Below are 18,595 nucleotides of genomic sequence, written 5' to 3' on the forward strand. Positions count from 1 at the left end.
ACATTGAAACACAGAGAACTCTTCAAAATAGTTAAGATGATCCGACATCACCTGCATGCTCTAATTTAGGATGTCTGCTACACTTGTTACTGTAAAAGACTTTTGAAAATTAATACGTACCTTCAAGCAGGCAGGCTTTTGCCAGTTTAATTTTAATGAACAATGCAACATAGCTTTATCGGTTTTGTTATCCTAGAGTTGTAAATAAGTCAGGAGAGCAACTTGGTTCTCGCCCTATAATATAGCTGAAAATGCTGATCCATGAAGATACACCACTTCAGAATATTCTTCCACTTATAAAAACAACTGTAAAACCATTTTTTTTCCTAAATAAGAGAAACAGACTGCATTTTTTTTACATCTATATGAATTCAAAGCATCTCATTTAGCATCAAATGACATTAAATAAAGCACAGCAGCATCCTTCCTTATTTAAACAGCATGTTCCAGGGCCGTGTCAGTGAGGACAACCTAATGATCCAAAGGTTCATTTGCAAGTAATGTATTTTGCAGATACACTATTAAGCTACTAGTGATATCAGAAAATTAATTTACACATCAATTACTCACTACCAGGCTTGATGGGCTGAAACTAGTCCAAATCTAACAAAGGGGTCAATTTTCAACATTTAAATTAGATCACAAACTTTCCCAAATTTGATTGCTTGAAGTGGCAAAACTTCTAGTTACCATATTACCCAGCAGTTTCTTTTTTAAAGAATACCCAAAGTACTTAGAAACTTCTCTCTACATCTCTGGGTGGAAGGTGGCCAGCACAAAGGTTATAGGCTATATCTTTACATGACAGTAAAGGCATGAGCCCCATAGCCACCAGAAAATCCCACATTCTGGTGTACCTGAGCACTTCACAGAAGTTAATACACCCTCAAAGCCCTGTACCTATGTCCAAAGCAGCAGCAAAACAGCATCACATCCATGGACAGGCTCAGAGAGTCAAGGAAGCAAGGTTCAGAGATAGAACTAAAACTTAAGAATTCATTGTTCCCATCTGTGTTTCCCCCCTTTACCAGTGCTTGCTTTTGAAGTCAAAAGGCTGTGTTGCTTCAGGATACTGGTGAGCAGGGACTTTCCAGCAATCGTAATGCTGTAGGTGACAATGATGTGTGAGCTCTGGGCTCATCGAGTCCCCAGAGAGGGCCACAAGCTCGTGTTTCCTTCACGCCACTGATCTTCATGGGGGCACACTTTGTTTAGCAGTGACTTGGGGCATAACACTCAGTCCCAGGGAAAAAAATCAGTATATTTCCTAAGTTTTCGATAGCATTTTTGTGAGGGAGAAACACCCTCCCCCTGTCTTTAGAAACACGAGGGGAACCTTCTGTAAAGAAATGCACCCATGGCAGGAAATTGGGACATTGCAAATGGCTTCCCATGCCCAAAAGCCAACTCTGTTGCCACTTAAAAGCTTTGAAACCTACTGTCCACCTTGCTTTGCTCTTCTGAACTACAAACACCTGCACTGGCAGCCTGATGCCCTTCCTGTGATGCGACCCATGGCACAGCCCCACTGCAGCCGCCCAGAAGCCTGGCTTGCTGGCTCCAAGGGGAACGCCGCCGTGCTTAGAGGCAGGCACTCCTGCTACTGAGGCAAGCTGGTACGCCTGAAAGCACGGAGTGGGACAGTTGCCATTACACAGGGATGCTTCTCTGAGAGAAGCAGTAGGGAGGTCTGAGCAGTGCCGGGGGAAAGGCCTTGCCCGGGGGAGGGGAGGCCTTCCACATGTCTCCTTCGGCTGACCGAGGAGCGGAGCGGGCTTTGATCTGCCCGGGATGACAGTGCGCCAAACTGTCTCTCATTCAAATGAATCTGCCAGACAGTTGGGAGACATTCCTCAAAGGGTCACCAGCAAAGGGCTGCAAAGGAGGGTGGCTCTGGCCCATGCTCCTTTATAATGTCTCCTCACCGCCTCATCTGTCTGCCGAGCAGGCCTGCTGTGATTTCCCCCCACATCCAGGCTCAATTTGTATGCAAATCCTCCCTCATTTGTTCTTGCTCCCTTCAGAAAGGACAAATTTAGTATAATAACTGTAATTGCTTTAATAACATGAAAAAAACGACACCTTTATGGGACCAACAATCAAAGACTGAAATTGTAACACAGCATGACAGGTGTGGAGGCATGCCACCATTACCGATTTTCCCATTTCAGTATTTCTTTCATCATCTTGAAAAGTGCTTATCTCAGTAAGCCAGGCATGGGTGGCTTGAGCTCCATGCAGTCCATAACAAGCTCGGCAGGGCTCCCACGGTTGAGGCACATTGCTGGTGAGTGGCGGGCTCTGCCAGGACTGTGGCTGCTGAGCATTTGAACCCCTCTCTGGAGGAAGATGGGGGTCAGCATGACCTGGCGAGGTAGAGCGGCTATCAGTATCTCCTCAAACTGGCATCTCCCCTCAGCTCTGTGGTGGACATATTAAATATCTTATGGTCTACAGGTCGTAGGTTCAGGCAGATGGCTATCCCTGCTTCCCATCAGAGAGACGGAGGTCTCAGTGCCATTTGCAATGGTGGCCTGTATCTCCAATTACACTCGGCTAACCTTCTGCACCCCTCTTGCTAAACCGGACAATGTCTATTCCTGGCAACTTTTTCTGGTTTAATTACCAAATGAGAATCCATTTTCAGCATCAGTCAACTGGACCAGGACACACTTGATCTTGGCTTTTAGTTATACTCAAACCCATTGACTAATAGTCATATCTTCTAGTTACTATTTGCATTGTGACCTGTAATTTTAAAGATAAACCAACCTCAGAGCTAGTCCTCCTGTAATAGCCCCTACTTTACTAAAAGATAAACCCATCATCAAAGATCAGTTATTGCATGAACCAGAGTTCCCATCCAAAATATGCAAATATGGAAATGCAAAAGATGGTGAGAAATGGGTCTTCATGCACACTCCAGCAGAGAGAAGCCACAATACTGTGCCTCACCTGGAGACAACTGGGAATGAACTGATCCTTGTGAGTGCAAGGGGAACTCCAGACCTGCCTCAACAACCACCTTGAGGGCACATTTGCATGATGCAGGAGAGAGATGTGTAAACAGGTGTCAACACCCAGGTTTTTTTTTAAACCTTACATGCAGGCAGGAATTAAAAGAATCAGATCAGTAACTGGAAAGATTGATTAGTAGTGACCACCTCGTTCAGGCCTTATTCAGGTTAGATGTGAAGTGGTTTTAACAGATGAAGTGCTTGAGGACATGCTAATCACCAGTATCCATGTAGTATAAAATGCCAAATTTAAAAGAAGAAACAGTTTATCTTCCATTTGATTTGACCCAAACCTAGAGGCAAAATTGCCTGCTGAATCTCTCACAAGCAACCAGAACAAGATTCACCATCCCAAAGCAGTTTTATGGAAGATTTCTCCTCAGCATTGAGAAAGCAATACAAAGTAAGAGATTTCTTCTCTACAAACATTGTATGCATTTTCTTTAATGTCTAGGTGACCAATACATCTACATATGAAACCACCACACAATATTTGACCTTGACATTAAAATTCTTCAGAGATCAAAAGCAACCACTAAAAATAGGCAAGATATTTATACAGCTCATAATAGCAGACTCCTATATTACTGGCACCTCTCAGTGGAGACAGGCCTGAACCCAAACCTCAGGTCTGCACATCATATGAAGAAAAGAAAACAAATAAACAAAAAGCTAAAGTTCTGTCTCAGATCTCAGAGGGTTACCAGGAATGTTCCTTGTTCTGCTAAAGACTTTGGTGCTTGAGTGTTTGGTACTCTTCATGCTACAGAAAAAAAGAAAAGGAAAAAAGCTCTCTTTAGTCTGAAAGTGAGCACTAAAGTCAGTTTGCCATGTGAATGAAATGAGAGAACCCCAAGGAAAAAAATCTCAGCAACATATTGCTATCTTTGGGTAAACATTTGTTTGCAATATCTTTTTAAAATAATACTGTCGACTTCAGTGATTGACTATTTCACTCCATTTATCACTGACAACTAGAATTATTTTTTCAGCTGTGGATCATGTTAATTGTGGAAGCTAATAGGGAGGAATGTGAGGTAAATGGTCCCAATACCTTTAGTATATGTGATGACTTTACCAGATTTGCAGTACTGTATTTACTGTAACCAAAAGGTCATGCTCTATATTTTAAAGGTAAACAGTGAACTTTTCTACATCAGTCACACTCCTGCAAATCATGTACAAAAATATTTTTAGAAAAGGCAATTAGCATTTTTTTTTAAATTAACCTTAGTTTCAGATACTTGAAGGAAGGGTTTTAACTTTAACTGACACACATGTGTAAACCAGGAGGATTACAATTATCTCATTGGCAAACAAAGCAATTTAGTACAGATGGACTAAGGCTGTTATAATTTACATTATTGACAATAAGTGCTCATTTCTTCTCTGTAGCAAGGTAAATATTGAGGAAATTATGAGATTGAATTGTTCGTTCCACTGTTAAATAAAAAAAGTAATTTCCCCACATACTGCAGTTTAAATTGTTAATTTTGAATGGTACAATCCCATTCACATCTTGAATCTCTAGATCTTACAGATACTATACATGGGAATAAAATAATTCCGACATAGATTTGCAAATAGACATTTTTTGTTACAAGCACTAAAAAGACACAATTTTGATACTGGCAGAAATGGGGTCTTTGAAAGGTACACAATAATACTGCAATTTGTGTGTATAAGCTTCTCTGAGGATATGCTATTGAAGACAGTAGCACACAAAGCCTACTATGAGATGTACATGAAGCTTTTGTTTCAAAAACCAGCAATATGTGTATTAGTGGAAAATGGGTATGTGCTTTCAAGTAAATGAGATAAGGTGGCACAGGACAGAAAATGCTATTTTAGCATGTGCTAACAGAATGCAGAATGGATTCATTTCTATAGAAGAAATTTTTAGAGTGCCAACCTTAACACACAGCAGGAATTGTTGCTTTAAAGGGACTGTGTCAAAGTTGACAGGCCCAAAATGTAACCCACCATAAAATTAAACTTTTTACGAAGTGCCCTTTTGATCCTGAAAAATCTATCAACCTTCCAAATCCAAGACTGTCACATTGTTAAAATACCAAATACTTTGCTGTGTGATTAGCCATTAAACTTGGTTTGGTTTTCAACATGTATATGCAAGTCATGATTTTGCTCTCACCTCCACACTATCTTTGGGACAATGCATTTAAATCTTTTGTTGGGAATTTCCACGATTTAGCATGTCAGTTAGCAGTAATTTATAACAAAGCTATAATATGAGGCTTCTGTACTCCAATGGTAAATGCCTCCTTAGAAAGAGGGCAGTTCTTCATACATGGAAGTTGCCAAACCACAAAAGGATTTATTTTTGTCTTGTTTTACTTAATACATGTAAATACTTTCCAGTGCACACTGAAATGCAATAAATTATAGTTACATGGCACAGTAATAAAAATGAACAACAGCATTTCACTATTTCAAGGTGACAGGTAAAAAAGAAGCGCTGTGATTGCTGTTTTTATTTTTTGTCAGTTTTAGTTCACAATCTAAGAGTGAGAATTGAGAAAATTAATTGTGAATGGCTTTCCTTATATTGCACACAAGCATAAAAGGTACAATTCGTGCCTCTTATTAGCATGTGGGCAGGTTCTCAAATATATGTATAGATTTTTCATGCGTGAGGAAATGTTTCTGTGCTTAGAAATTAACTATACAACAGCTTTTCATTACAAACACGGTCTTTACCGAAACCAGGCTATTTTCAGGCAATGAGTCGCTTTATTCCCATAATAGTAGTATGGCTGGGCATGTATTATGTCATTCCTCCTTTTCACACCCTTAACTCTTGATTTTTCCATAGTCATCCCAAATCAGCACAGGACCTTTTGCGAAACACTTTTGCTGGGTTTACTGTAGACCTGACAACCAGATGATTAAAATATTTCTCTTCTGTTCTCCCCACCTTATTGCCACAAGTAACTGGAGCTGCACAGACTACTGTTAGCACAAATATTCTCATTTGAATATCTGTCTTGTAGGCAGTTACAGTGATTAAAAAATTACGGCATATTTAAGACATCATAAATGGAAATGCTGATGGTCATACCTGATGCACAAACATACACTCCACAAACAAGGCTGTCCTGAATATATTCCATCAAACCCACCAGAATACGACATATTACATTTTCCTATGAAATCTGGTGAATAAACAAGCAATATATACATCATACTTTGGCTTCTCTAAATATAGCTGTGCTAAAAGCTAAAATACATTATAAGCAGCTAGCATTAAGCATGGAAGTCTCAGAACTAGTTAAATTAGATGTGATCTTCAGTCCAACCCACACAATGAAGTTAAGTCAGTTCACCCATGAGGGCTGAGGATTGAGAAGGGTAATGATCTTTTTCAGTCTCTTCACCTAACAGAATTCAGCAGCCCTACTTGATTTCAGGGGTTCTTTTCAACTGCAGATACTGAAAAAGGTATGGTTTTCATTTTCACGTAGGATATGGGACTCTCTCTCATCCTTGTGTTAACCTGGGCCCTGGATGACTAACCCTACAGCTGACACAAACAGATGTTTTTATTTGTTTGAACTATTAGGTCAAAGGGCTAATGAGCTAATGAAAATTCTTTCAAGACCTATCAAATGAGGCATGATTAGCAGATTTTCAGTTCCTATTTATATGAAACAAAAGAATTAAAAAAATATTCAGAGTTTACAAATATTTCATCTCCATCCCAGTCTTGGTAAGAGGCAGATTTAAAAATAATAAAATGAAAAAAGCATACCTCAGTAGCTGAATCAGCAACTCCAGTCTTGCTCAGCAGAGCTGTACTTCCATCAGCTGTTACAACTTGAGTTGTGAGAGTCTCTTCTCAAACAGCATTTGATACGATAACATTGAGTTGTCTCAGCAAGCTTTTATTTTTCCCATAGTATTTTCCTTTGCTCAACTTCTGTAGTTTTTTTTTTGGTATCTGTACTTTGCCATGTCATTTTATTTAAAAATAATTTCTAGTCATATAAACATGTCTCTCAGTTCAACATGCAATAATTGTATAAGGATTATTCCAATCTCTGTTCCACCAGTAAACCTGCAATGTCTTTCAGATATATTTCCAGTGTAACAACATCTTGCTGTGGAAATAAATCAGCCAATTTTTGGAAGTTTCTATTTTATATATGTATGTGTGTAAATGCATAACTATGTGTAACTAATAATTTAGCAATGATTATACAGTAATATTTGCTTTCATCTAGGAGTAAATAATTTATCTTGAAGATTCCAAATTAAGGTAATACGCCATACTCCCAAACTGGCTACTACTCAAGAAATCCAAACTTAGCAACTCAACTCTACACAGTGTTTATTTTCTTTTTTTTTTTTTTTTTTTGATAGTGGAAATCATGTATAAATCACAAACAGTACAAGTTCCTCATATCAGCAGTCGAATGGGTCAACTGTGTATAGACACTGTATTTTTAGTATAAAGTCAAGATAATATGGCAGTTAACTAATACTTTTGACTACAGTAAAGATACAAACTTTTGTAATATAAATTAATTGCCGTTACAAAAAGGCAACTGTATTAACTAATACGGTACAAAAATCTGCAACTTCTATAAATATAATGAAATGCAAGAAGTTAAATGAAATAATACATCACAGATTTTTGTATAACGCATTTGAAGAGGCAAGCTAAGATACACATGGAGCATTATACAGCAAGAAAGAATATCAAAACCCACTAAGATTTAACTTTTTTTCCATACAAATGCCAGGAGAACAAGTACGGGACACAACATGGAAGCAGTAAGATTAGCAGCTCAGAGCGGGTAGACAAAGAGGTCTTATTGACAAGTTGTAAAGCACTAGGCAGCAGACAGAAGCTTGTCAAAACCAGCTGTTGTTGGATACTGATTGATAATGTTTTCATTCTGACGGCTGAGACACTGCAGACAGCAATAGGTCTGAGAAGAAGCCCAATGTGGGCACATACACATACGCACACATACAAACACAAAGTAATTTAACAGATGGCTAAAGAACATTAAAGCACAATATCTTTTTTAAAAAGACAATGTTCACTCCTTAATGAATTTGCCTGTAAGTAGAGCCTAGTGCTCAAGTTTATTTCACCTAAATGATGAGGACATGTGAAAAGATTAAAAAAAAAAAAAAAAAAAGAGACAACTGAGATTGGTCATTCAGAATAAAAACTGCATGGTGCTTATATATTCTATCATAGCCAGAGGATTCAACAACACTTTAGACAAGGAAGTGTTATGTGAGCTGCTATGAACATTTTTAATTCCTTCATAAAAAGGTGAAGGTGTTTACAGATACTAAAAAGGTACACATCCATTAAGTCCATCCACAACACAAAACCACAGAAGAACTACATTCAAAGTAAAGTTAAGTGTTGGTCTTAGCCTTAAGCAGTTATGAGGTATTGTTTCAACCTGTGGTGAGGAATGATCACTGTATTAGTAAGAAAAAAGCATATTCAAAATAATTCTTGGGGAAAAAAAAGAATCACTGCTCCTGTGCAGTTGGCATTTTCCTAAAGAAAAAGCATTAAGCATCAAAAGGTCCTAGTCTAAGTGGTCACTGACATATGCCAAAGCCATATTCTCATTGACTACTTGGGCCTTTTGCATGTTAGTCATGTAGCACCTTCCAAAGTGCACAGCTGGGAAATCATGACCAAAACTAACTTGGAAACTCTGAGGTCTTTGGACCAGACTCACTGATGGTACAAGTAAGTATGGTTTTAAGAATGCAATACAGCTGGGCTTATTTTCATTTGCTGTACCTTTTGGTCCATAGCTTTACTATGGGAAAGAAGGGGAAAAATAGTAAAAAAAAAATATCTCTCATCTTCTAACTAATGCTCAATGAAAAAGCAGTAAAAGCTCTGAATCCCTCTTTTTGCCTCCCCTAACTGCCTTCTCTGGGAAATAATTCTCACTCCTCCACACCACTTCTTATTTGTCATTGTCTCTGAAGAGGACACAAATCTGGGGACCTTGTGGAAATCTGGGGACTCTGTAGCCTCTAAGCTCACGTCAGCTAAGAGAGAGTTTGGAACTGTAAATTAGATCCAGTTCCTCTTTAAATCCAGGGAAAGAAGCCTCCTTAACCCACACAAGAGTAACTGATGGGTGGCTGGGTCCCGTCTAAACTGTGCAGAGAGAACTGAACCAACATAGGGCTCCTCTCTGTGTTTTAAAATGAACAATTCCAGTTCTTGGTTTTTTCCAATGGTATTAGGAGTGAAGCGATTGACCTGGCAGGAAAGAGAAGAAAAACAAGGCAAGAAGAGATGCCCTTCAGGCTTTCTGCCTATTCTATCACAAAACCAAACAAGGAGTTTGCCAGTTTTCCCAGTGTCTTTCTGATAATAGGAAGCAAGTTAAAACAGTGATCATCAGGCCATGCATTTGGCCAGAAATAATTCTGAGGGAGCAATGCAAGAAAACCGTGGAAACTGAAAAGTAAACAAAAAACCTATTAAAAATATTTTGTTTAACAAAGAGTATAATTGCAAGTAATAGAGAAATGGCTTTTATAAGCCTTTAAAAGCTGATCTTTGCTCTTTTCTTATTCCCAAATAAACTAGTGAGAAACTACAATAAACTTCAAACTTAAAAAATAAATGCTCAGAGTAAAAAGGTATGTTGCTTAAAGCCCTGAAAAAAGGAGTTACGAGTTTCAAAACAGAAGCAGAATCGATGAGGAAGCACTGACAGATCACTACACTTTGTGTTTGCAGACAGTCATGCACAAGGGTAGTTGAACGCACAAGGCACAACATCCAAGGTGTGCACCAGTCCAGTGACTGATCTGCACATACCCTGTTGTGACTGACTTAATGGTGAACCAGTGACCTGGCATGTTTCTTTAATAGACAAAATCGGTTTATAAGGTTTTAAAAAAATCAACAAAAGGCAGCCAAAAAACTGCAAACCTACAATGGGGAAAACTTGGAAAGAGGAAATATGCACTGTGTTACTGGAACCAAATAGGATTTTTCCAAATGTATTACAAATGTTGTTTCCAATGATACTTTTTTGTCTTCTAAGTAAGATTTAGCCCAGAGGAAGTTTGAAAGAACAAGTTATAATCTCCTGAAAAGAGAAGCTTACAGTACAAACACTAGAAGGTCCTTAATTATGGTATAGATGCCTTGGCAATGTTACAATAAGAGTAGTATTCTATGAGTGAGTGATAAAGGTAGCAATCCTTATTTAAAATCAGTCACACTTCTAACTAGTAATAAAGCCTCCACAGCTGAATTATCAGACATTTGCTTTGCTTCTCTTATGGAAAACTACTTTCAATGAAAATTATTACTTTATCCAACTTTTGTGTATTTTCTAAAAATATTGTTACTTAGACCACCTTTTTATGTCACCTGTTTTTCCCAAATACTGTTATCTGCACACATCTATTTGCTAATTTACCTTTCAGGAAGCTTCCAGCAAAATAACGGTTCTGCCTTTGACAAGGTTATGTTGTGACTTTAGCAGAGGAATCAACTAACTTGTCAACTGTGTTTTCACTCAGTAAAACTTCAAGACTAACCTTTGCATTAACATGAAACTGCTTGCCTTTAAGGTATCCTATTAAGGTTCCCAGTGGCTGTGCTTTCCATACTGCAGGGTCAGTAAACAAGCTAATACAAATTAGTCTCACGAAACCTTAACACATTAGTTATTTTTTAAAAACCAAGGTAGCAGGTATAATTCCTCCTTTACAGACTATGTTATTTTTGTGCGTGTAAAATTTCCTATCAAGGATGATCGCAACGCAAGAAAGCAACGTGCAGTGTGCAGAAATAGTGGTAAACAAAGAGGAACTCCCTATTTCAGTAGTGTAGACAACTTTACTGGAAATAGTTGTGTACCTGATTCACAGAATATTTATTTTAATAAAAGGACATTCTGCACTAACTGTGTATGAACAACATATCGCAGCACAGTCTTGATACCACACCATAATTAAGCTGTGAGCAGAATGTGCAGGTACAGTGATGCCTGGAGAACCACTCTTCTCTCTTGCGTTTCACATTCTTGCAGGTTCGAAGTCTCTCTCTTCTAGCAAGTTTATTAGAAGGGAGAAGCTGTCTTTTACTGCCTCCATATCATCCAAGGAACAGGGTTTAAGAATCCAGCGCTTTCCACGTGCAAGTGGCTCAAGTTCAAAATATTTTTTTATCTATTAAGAAAAAAAGAGACCAACGTATTAATATTATAATGACAACTCTCTGTCTCTCATTTAAAAAAACAAAACAAAACAAAACATCAAAAAACCCCATGTAAAAAGATCAGGATACTCATTTTTAGAATCTTACCCACAGCTGTTCTTATAATACAGGTTATATGACGTGACCTGAAAGTGTTTTCTTTAGGGGTGAGTGACCTGCTCGGAAGCTACCATTCTACCCATACATTTAACAGCATGGGAGGTCTGGGGAAGAATTATACGGACTCAAGGCAAAGAGCAAAGCACACAAAACAAGTCTTCAAAAAAATAGCCAAAACAGCAAAAGTAACTAAGAAATTTTAGGTTATGTTTGTATTTTAATGTTAAAGCTGTATGTTTCATCATCCATTTATTGGTAAACACTTAAGATGCAGAATTTGTCACCAGACTACTCTAACTATACAAATGAACTGTCAAAAATGTACAAATCCTAAACATTCCAGTCAAAGGTAGACTATAGCAAAGGGTTTCTTAACGACCTTGAGAACACTGAAAAATAAAAATTCTTCCAAAATCAGTTAGTGTTTCTAAAATTAAACACAGAAGACTAGCACACTAATGTGATTAGGACAGTAATAAGTATTATACTTGAGATATGATGGCTTTCTACAATCATCTTAGTTCAAAATCCAGCACATTCCAGCAGACTTCAGCTGCTTACTAACAATGCCTAATAATGCCTATAAAGAAGAAAACATTTTAATGAAACTCATTCCATTTCTACTTCTGCAGCAATCGTGCAGCAAGAAGGCATAAGAATATGATGCAATATAGAATTGTAAGTTTTAAGGTCATTATAGGCCTTGATAAAATAACTGAGGAAGATGCAGTTGCTTGGAACGAGCAATCGTCAGTGATGCTAATTACACCAACTGTCAAGGCAGAAACACAGACCCACAGAAAGACTGAGAAAGAAAAGATTTTCATTTAGTAGCATACTCCAATCACTTTTCAAAAGAGCAAGTACAATATCAAAACACATTTTTGATGCCTCTTAGGAGAAGACAGCAGTCTGCAGGTTATTTTGGTCCACAGATTACTGTTTTTATAAAAATTTTAGTCTTTGATAGTATTTGATCCAACACTATTTGATCCAAAAGTCCACTAATGTTTGACTTGTCAAAATAGACATTTAGTTTTTACATCCAAAATTATATCCATCAGTACTTGCTATTGTCAACATACCAACAGAAATATTTAGTCCTGACTTAGCTTGCACATTCTTGTTCCTTTTAATTATTGCCAAATAGTCTTAATTTTCTTTTATCACAGACTGTGCCATAAACATGCACAACAACAGGAACAGTTACTTGTATTGTAGTAGGCAGTAGAGGCCCTAGACAGGCAACTGCAGCCACACTGTGTAAAGCTCCATGTACCTTACATGGAGTCTTACATGGGATAAAAAAAGAAAGAAAGAAAAAAAAAGCTTCCAAAGCCCAAACAAGCTGCAACATCTCTATGCAGCTCTTATAGTATCTACACAACAGTTTTGTTTATCTAGTAATGTATTCTAATAGAAGAAACCGACTGTAGTTGTATCAACCCACATAAATCAGAATTCAACCGTGACAATGTGGCAGGAAGAGTTTCTTATTTTTTAGACAGGAATTTTGAGGAGAGTGTTTACGAATAAATATCAGGAAAAAATGGTGGTTTTGAGATGGGAACTTCTGCTTCCCCAGCTAAGATACAGGTGAAACCTTTTAAAATCTCTTTCCAACAAAGCAGAGTTGTATCAATAACAACCTGCAAACATTTGAAAATGAAGCGTGGTACTTGACATTTGCTTCCCCTCAAACAAATTTCAGAAAACATAGAAGTTGAAATAAATGGGACTTCAACAACCAGTGTTTTAATATCAGCACACCTACTTTTTAGCATTTCTATCTCAGTACCATATTAGTATCTGATATGTTAGCATGGTTATATGTGATCAGAACCCAAATACTAATCTCTCTAAGGTATATATTGTAATGTCTCCAGCAGCTGAAGTGACACCAAACTGAATTTACCCCCATTAATATATTGAATTAATTGCACCAGTCGTAGTACTGGAGAAGCAGGTGAAGAAAGCTCTCTTGCCTGTTTCAGCAACAGCCTCCTTGACTGCTAAATAAGGGGAGGAACTAAAAGCTGCACAGAAGCATAACAAAGCAAGGTGTCAGCGCAGCTAGCTGATAGAGCAGCCTGCTGGTGTTAAGCTGACAAATATGGCTGAGTAATTTGAGATGTTTCAGACCCACAACCCAGAGGATGTCCACCACACCCCCTCTACTGGAAGACTATTGCCATCAGCCCCTTGAGCTCACTGAAGTCTGTCCGCAATCTTATTTACATAGCCTCTTGAATTAAGGCTATACCATATGAAGAAACGATTAGGAAAAGGTTACTACATTGTAAGAAGAGTACTTCGGTTTAAAAGCATTAAATATCTAGAAACACATACATAACGAAATGATGGCAATAAGCAGACTAGCTTGTGCGTTTGCAGGCAAATACGACATTGCTTACCAAGGTGCCTCTAGCCAAGAAAATACCTTTAAGCTATCTTTCAGTGACTGCAGATGCCAAGATAGAATTTCTATTTCAGCAGTAAAACAGCATCAATTGATTTAGTGAAACAAATTTTGCAGATAAATTATTTGTTTGGATGCCCAACACATTAAAATTTATTTTTTCCTATTTCTAGGTGTGTAATCAAAACGTAACAAAATCAGCAATGTGCTGTCATCATTTACCACACCTAAGGAACAGTTCAGAGTATCTGCATTAATAGGCCTTAGATGAATGCTGAAATTAAAGTGACCATTAAGCAGTGGCTTTTGACATGGGAAGTTTTGATAATGGCATGAAAGCACAACTGCTTATATTCACATAAGTAACAGATATTTTGTTCATACCTACAGAGAAAAAAAGAATTGCTAGATGATTTGTCTCTAATCCAAATACAGAAAAATAACACTGATTGGTTTACAAACAATAAATAACTAAACCAGAAGTAGCACAGAAGTGGTTTTCCACCTAACCCAAGGGACACTCTATGGTATGTTACTATATTTCCTCATTTAAACTTCACACCACAATGGAGTTTGGTAAGCCCAGAGCTTTGCAAGCGGGCTCTACGACTTTGAAACTTCCAGAAAGGAGTTTGCAGACACTAATATTTCCCAATTTACTATAACTTCTCCCCCTTCAACTCAGAAGATGTCATTCAGTTCTAAACCCAAGTAAGGTTCTTTAGACTTAAAAAGGATCCTTTTTTTACACACAAGAGATGAAACAACAACAGGAAAATAGATGACACAATCAGATGCCCAACACTGTTTATACCATTGAGTTTTCCACTGGAATGCTCTCAGCTCTCCATCCACTTTCATTTTTCTAGTTGCTTTCTGCCCCGATGACCATCATTCACACTCATTCCCTACCAGATTTCCTAAGAGGATGCACACTAATCACCAAACTATCCAAAGGAAACTGAAATTCTCTGAATAGTCACTCACCTAGGTAGTTCTTGCATAATCAGATAATCAGCAGTAACTATTTTGCAGCTCCCTTCAATCGCACTAGAACAAAAGGGCTGAGTTTCTAAGAGAAACTCTTTTGTCTTGCCCTCTTGCATAAATGGTGAAAAGCTTTCTGCCTGTTCATGGATGCCGAAGCAAAATATAGACTCAAACATGCTTCAGATGCCTGACACATTAGGTGTGCACTTACATACTGGCTTTGCATTTTTAAGTGTTTACTTTGGGATTCCTAAATTTTTAAGACATAACCTTAGAAGAAAATGCAATCAATTATATCCACATAATTTTAAGACTTCTTTACTACTGTTTTACAGGATCTCCCTGTATGTCTTGACTCCATGTGGGGGGCTTGTTTTATAGAGAAGCTGACATTGTATTTATGCCACATTCTGAAGTCAATAAAATCTAACAATACACGTTTGCAATTATTCCCACTCTTCCCACACTCCACCTTCCAAGTCTTATTCTACTAGCACAATACACTAAGCATATGGTTATCAAATGTTGCTTAACCTACGTGTTAGAAAAGCCAAGACACAATAAAAGGATTGGTGCCCAGAACCTCAGCTGGTGTAAATTAGCATAGCAGTGTAGAACTGATGTTACTAAATTGATATATGTAAGCTGACTAACTAGGCCCTGCTGAAAGCTTTTGTATGTTCTATTACTGAACCTCATCTAGCCAGTTCACAACACACATGAACGTAAGACACATAGGAAAACTTAGATACTGTAATACATGAATATAGAGTAATTTCTATCTATTACTCAACATGAAAAAAAGCTGATTGACAGTATTATTTTTCATTTGAATTAAAAATTTTAATACCAGATTTCACCAACACAAAAAGGCTTCCAACCCACTCTGATTAATCTGTTGTAAACAAATACAACATTCATGTAGTCACCTACATTACCAGGCTGTATTTGGAGAATTTAATGGATAAAATATTTTTGCATCCATTGCGGTTTTACTGAACAATTTTACTGGTGAAAAAAATTGTAACAACACATGTATATTTTATCTAACCAAAGGCTGCACAGTTATGTCAGTGTCCCCACTAGTCTAAATTTTTCAAAGGCTTTGACAGGACTAAGCAAGTACTACTGCAAGAGGGTGACTGGTGGAGGATGCATTAAACTAAAATTACCTAATTTGCTGAATCCACGCATTAACCGCATGAAATGTTTCACTCATCTATCCCAAATCTGCATGCACAAGAAATGCAGTAATAATGGGAGATTGGTGTTCCTCATATTGATATTGTGAAAGTTTCATTAAGCAGTGATTCTGAGATTACCTTTTCAGACATCATAAAAACCTGCCTTTTGGAGCAACTGTTTAGAAGATGCAGAGGAGAGAGAGAGGCAATTTTGATTGCCTAGCCCATGAACAACAGATGAGCTGCCTATAACAGTGACCAAAGCATGCACAAATTCAGTATCTTTGGAGAAGAGAAAAAGCCAAAAGTCCATCACATAGCATTAAGTTTTAAAAAGGGAAACTACATAAAATGAGTAACTTAAAGAAAATTACCTGTGCAGCTAAAAAGGTAAAATGCTTGCAGGTGGCATAGAAAAAAATACCATAATTAGAGGCTCAGAGTATATTTATACTGCTACAGAAGACTTTAAAAGAAACAAAAAAAGCTTTCAACAGTTGCAATAAGGAAAAGGATGGTATTAGAGGTAAAAGAAGTCATGTCTAAAAAAGGAAAACAGAAAACAAAAGAAAGGAAATTCTGGCAAATTAAATAGAAACCACAAATGTTGACCTACTAATCATAGAGTGGAACCCATTGCTTAAATCACCACTGATGCTAAAAAGTAAATTGAAATCCACTCTAGTTTATGTTAGTCTGCTGGACTGCAAAATGCACAGCCTCTTGAGCTGCTACACCTGCTTTTCTGCTGGTCCTGTTCTGAGTATAGTGATTTATAAGAATGGGTGGAATGGATCGGTAGCCACTTTATCTTAAATCAACTAGCTCAATCCACTGTTGTACAGCAGTTAACACTTTCATGGTTTTCCCTAAAAACCTCCTAGAAACCTCTTTATCTGACACCCCACTTGGCTAAAAAGGACCTCTTGTCTGACCAGAACAGCTGCTCTAATGTGCAAAACTGTCAGCAGACGTTTCATAATGTTTATTCATCTGACAGAGACACTTCATATCCTCCTGAAAAGATACTTCACGTGCGCCTGCTCCTATGCTTTTTCATAACAGTGATCTCATCCACGTCTAGAGGGATCTTTGTAATGCACCTATGTCTCATAAGCACTCCTCCTAAAACACCTATACCTCATATTTATTGACTCGATATGGAATACCTCTCACGCAACAGGGAGGAAAATGAATGTGCCTCAGCTGATGGGAAGGGACAGTGATAGTGAAGGACAGGGACAGTCTGGAGCAATCTATGCACAGGGCTATTCCCAGGAACGCCAGCTGAGGTAAACAACACTATCAGCCATAGAAATGCTCTTAAATTCAGTTCTTTCAAGCTAAATATTTTACTGCCAGCTGACTTTTATGTGCCACTGAATCCAAAGCCTGGGTGTGCAATGTTAAATATTTGCAATGAATCAATTAAGTACATATTATGATAATCGGAATTATGTAATTGAGCTGCTTTTTTTTTGCTTTTTAAAATATGACCTGCTGAAGTAAAACCAAAAGAAAACCCAAGACTCTCTTCTTCAGCATTTCTGTGTGATGGCAGGGTATGCAATTTCTCTAGACAAGACTTCAAAACCGTCAGAAGCCTTTCTGTACAACTCGCAGGTAGTGGTGAATGCTTTACAAATCAGTATTTCTAGTTTGTACAGATTTCCAATCTTTTTTTTTTTTTTTTTAATTTTGCTTTTTACAAAAGATTACCTGAAACATCTCCAACTGAGCTTTGTACTTAGCTTTGTAATAGACCTAGCTGATACTTTTGGCTCATAAGTCTTTACAAAGAGCAATACAGCCACTTATAAACATATTCCACAAAATAATTTACGCAGTGCGTTGTGGAACAGATGCACTTTTCCATCCTTGTTATCTCCAGTGGCCACAAGACATTACACTTTTCAGATTGCAAGTGATTGGTGAAAGAAATGTATGTTGAAGATACTTAACTGTTCTGAATGAAGAAATAGGATGCCTGGCCAATCAGCATGAACACGCTGTTCCAGAGAGCACACAGTACTGGCAAATGCAAGTGTGAGACAAGAAAAAGGGGAGTGAGCTAGAGAGCTGGAAGATGAATAGAGAAGGGTGCTTACTGTAAAATATAAAATATTGCATCATCTATCAGGATGGACAGAGTGGAAGATTTTTAAAATGGATAAGTACTTTTTTTATACAGATACATATTATGTCATGTTATAATGGGTCTGGGACAAATCAGACGGATGAGAGTGAGGACAGAAAACTGCCGAGGGTGCAAAAGTACTACTGAGATTTGCATGTATGTGGATGGCAGCAAAGGTGGGCTCTGAGGAGCTACTGGCATCTATCAGCTCTTTTCATGCAAGTCTTTACCACACAACGTACTACGGCGTATTAGGTTTCTTTGGTTACATTCTGTTAATTTGTTCAAAAGAAATAGTAAGAATCAGGTAGCTGCCAAAAATATACACCTATACTTTGCCTTCCATGTCTCATTCACCCAGCACATGCTGTTTATATAAGCATGTGCTTTTCCTACAACTGTAAGACATAGAGATAACATGAGAACAGCATCAGCATATCTATATAGAGAAAAACAGACTTCTAGATGAAGATTCACACAACCAGTACTGGGCTGGAC

General features: G+C 37.8%; 1 protein-coding gene across 5 annotated transcripts in view; it reads right to left on the reverse strand.

Moving 5' to 3' along the window:
* Positions 1-7,348: 7,348 nt before the first annotated feature.
* The window catches only part of ARL15 (ARF like GTPase 15), a 228,881-nt gene continuing 217,634 nt past the window's right edge, over positions 7,349-18,595 (reverse strand). For all 5 annotated transcript variants that reach the window (XM_087759859.1, XM_087759853.1, XM_087759855.1 and 2 more), the window contains one exon: positions 7,349-11,219. In XM_087759859.1, coding sequence (XP_087615985.1) covers positions 11,067-11,219 — 153 coding nt within the window. In that variant the 3' untranslated portion in view covers positions 7,349-11,066. The remainder of the gene's footprint in view (positions 11,220-18,595) is intronic.

This window comes from Nipponia nippon, unplaced genomic scaffold (genome assembly GCF_047370975.1).
Source record: "Nipponia nippon isolate SJK-2023a ecotype South Korea unplaced genomic scaffold, ASM4737097v1 scaffold_20, whole genome shotgun sequence".
Taxonomy (NCBI): Eukaryota; Metazoa; Chordata; class Aves; order Pelecaniformes; family Threskiornithidae; genus Nipponia; species Nipponia nippon.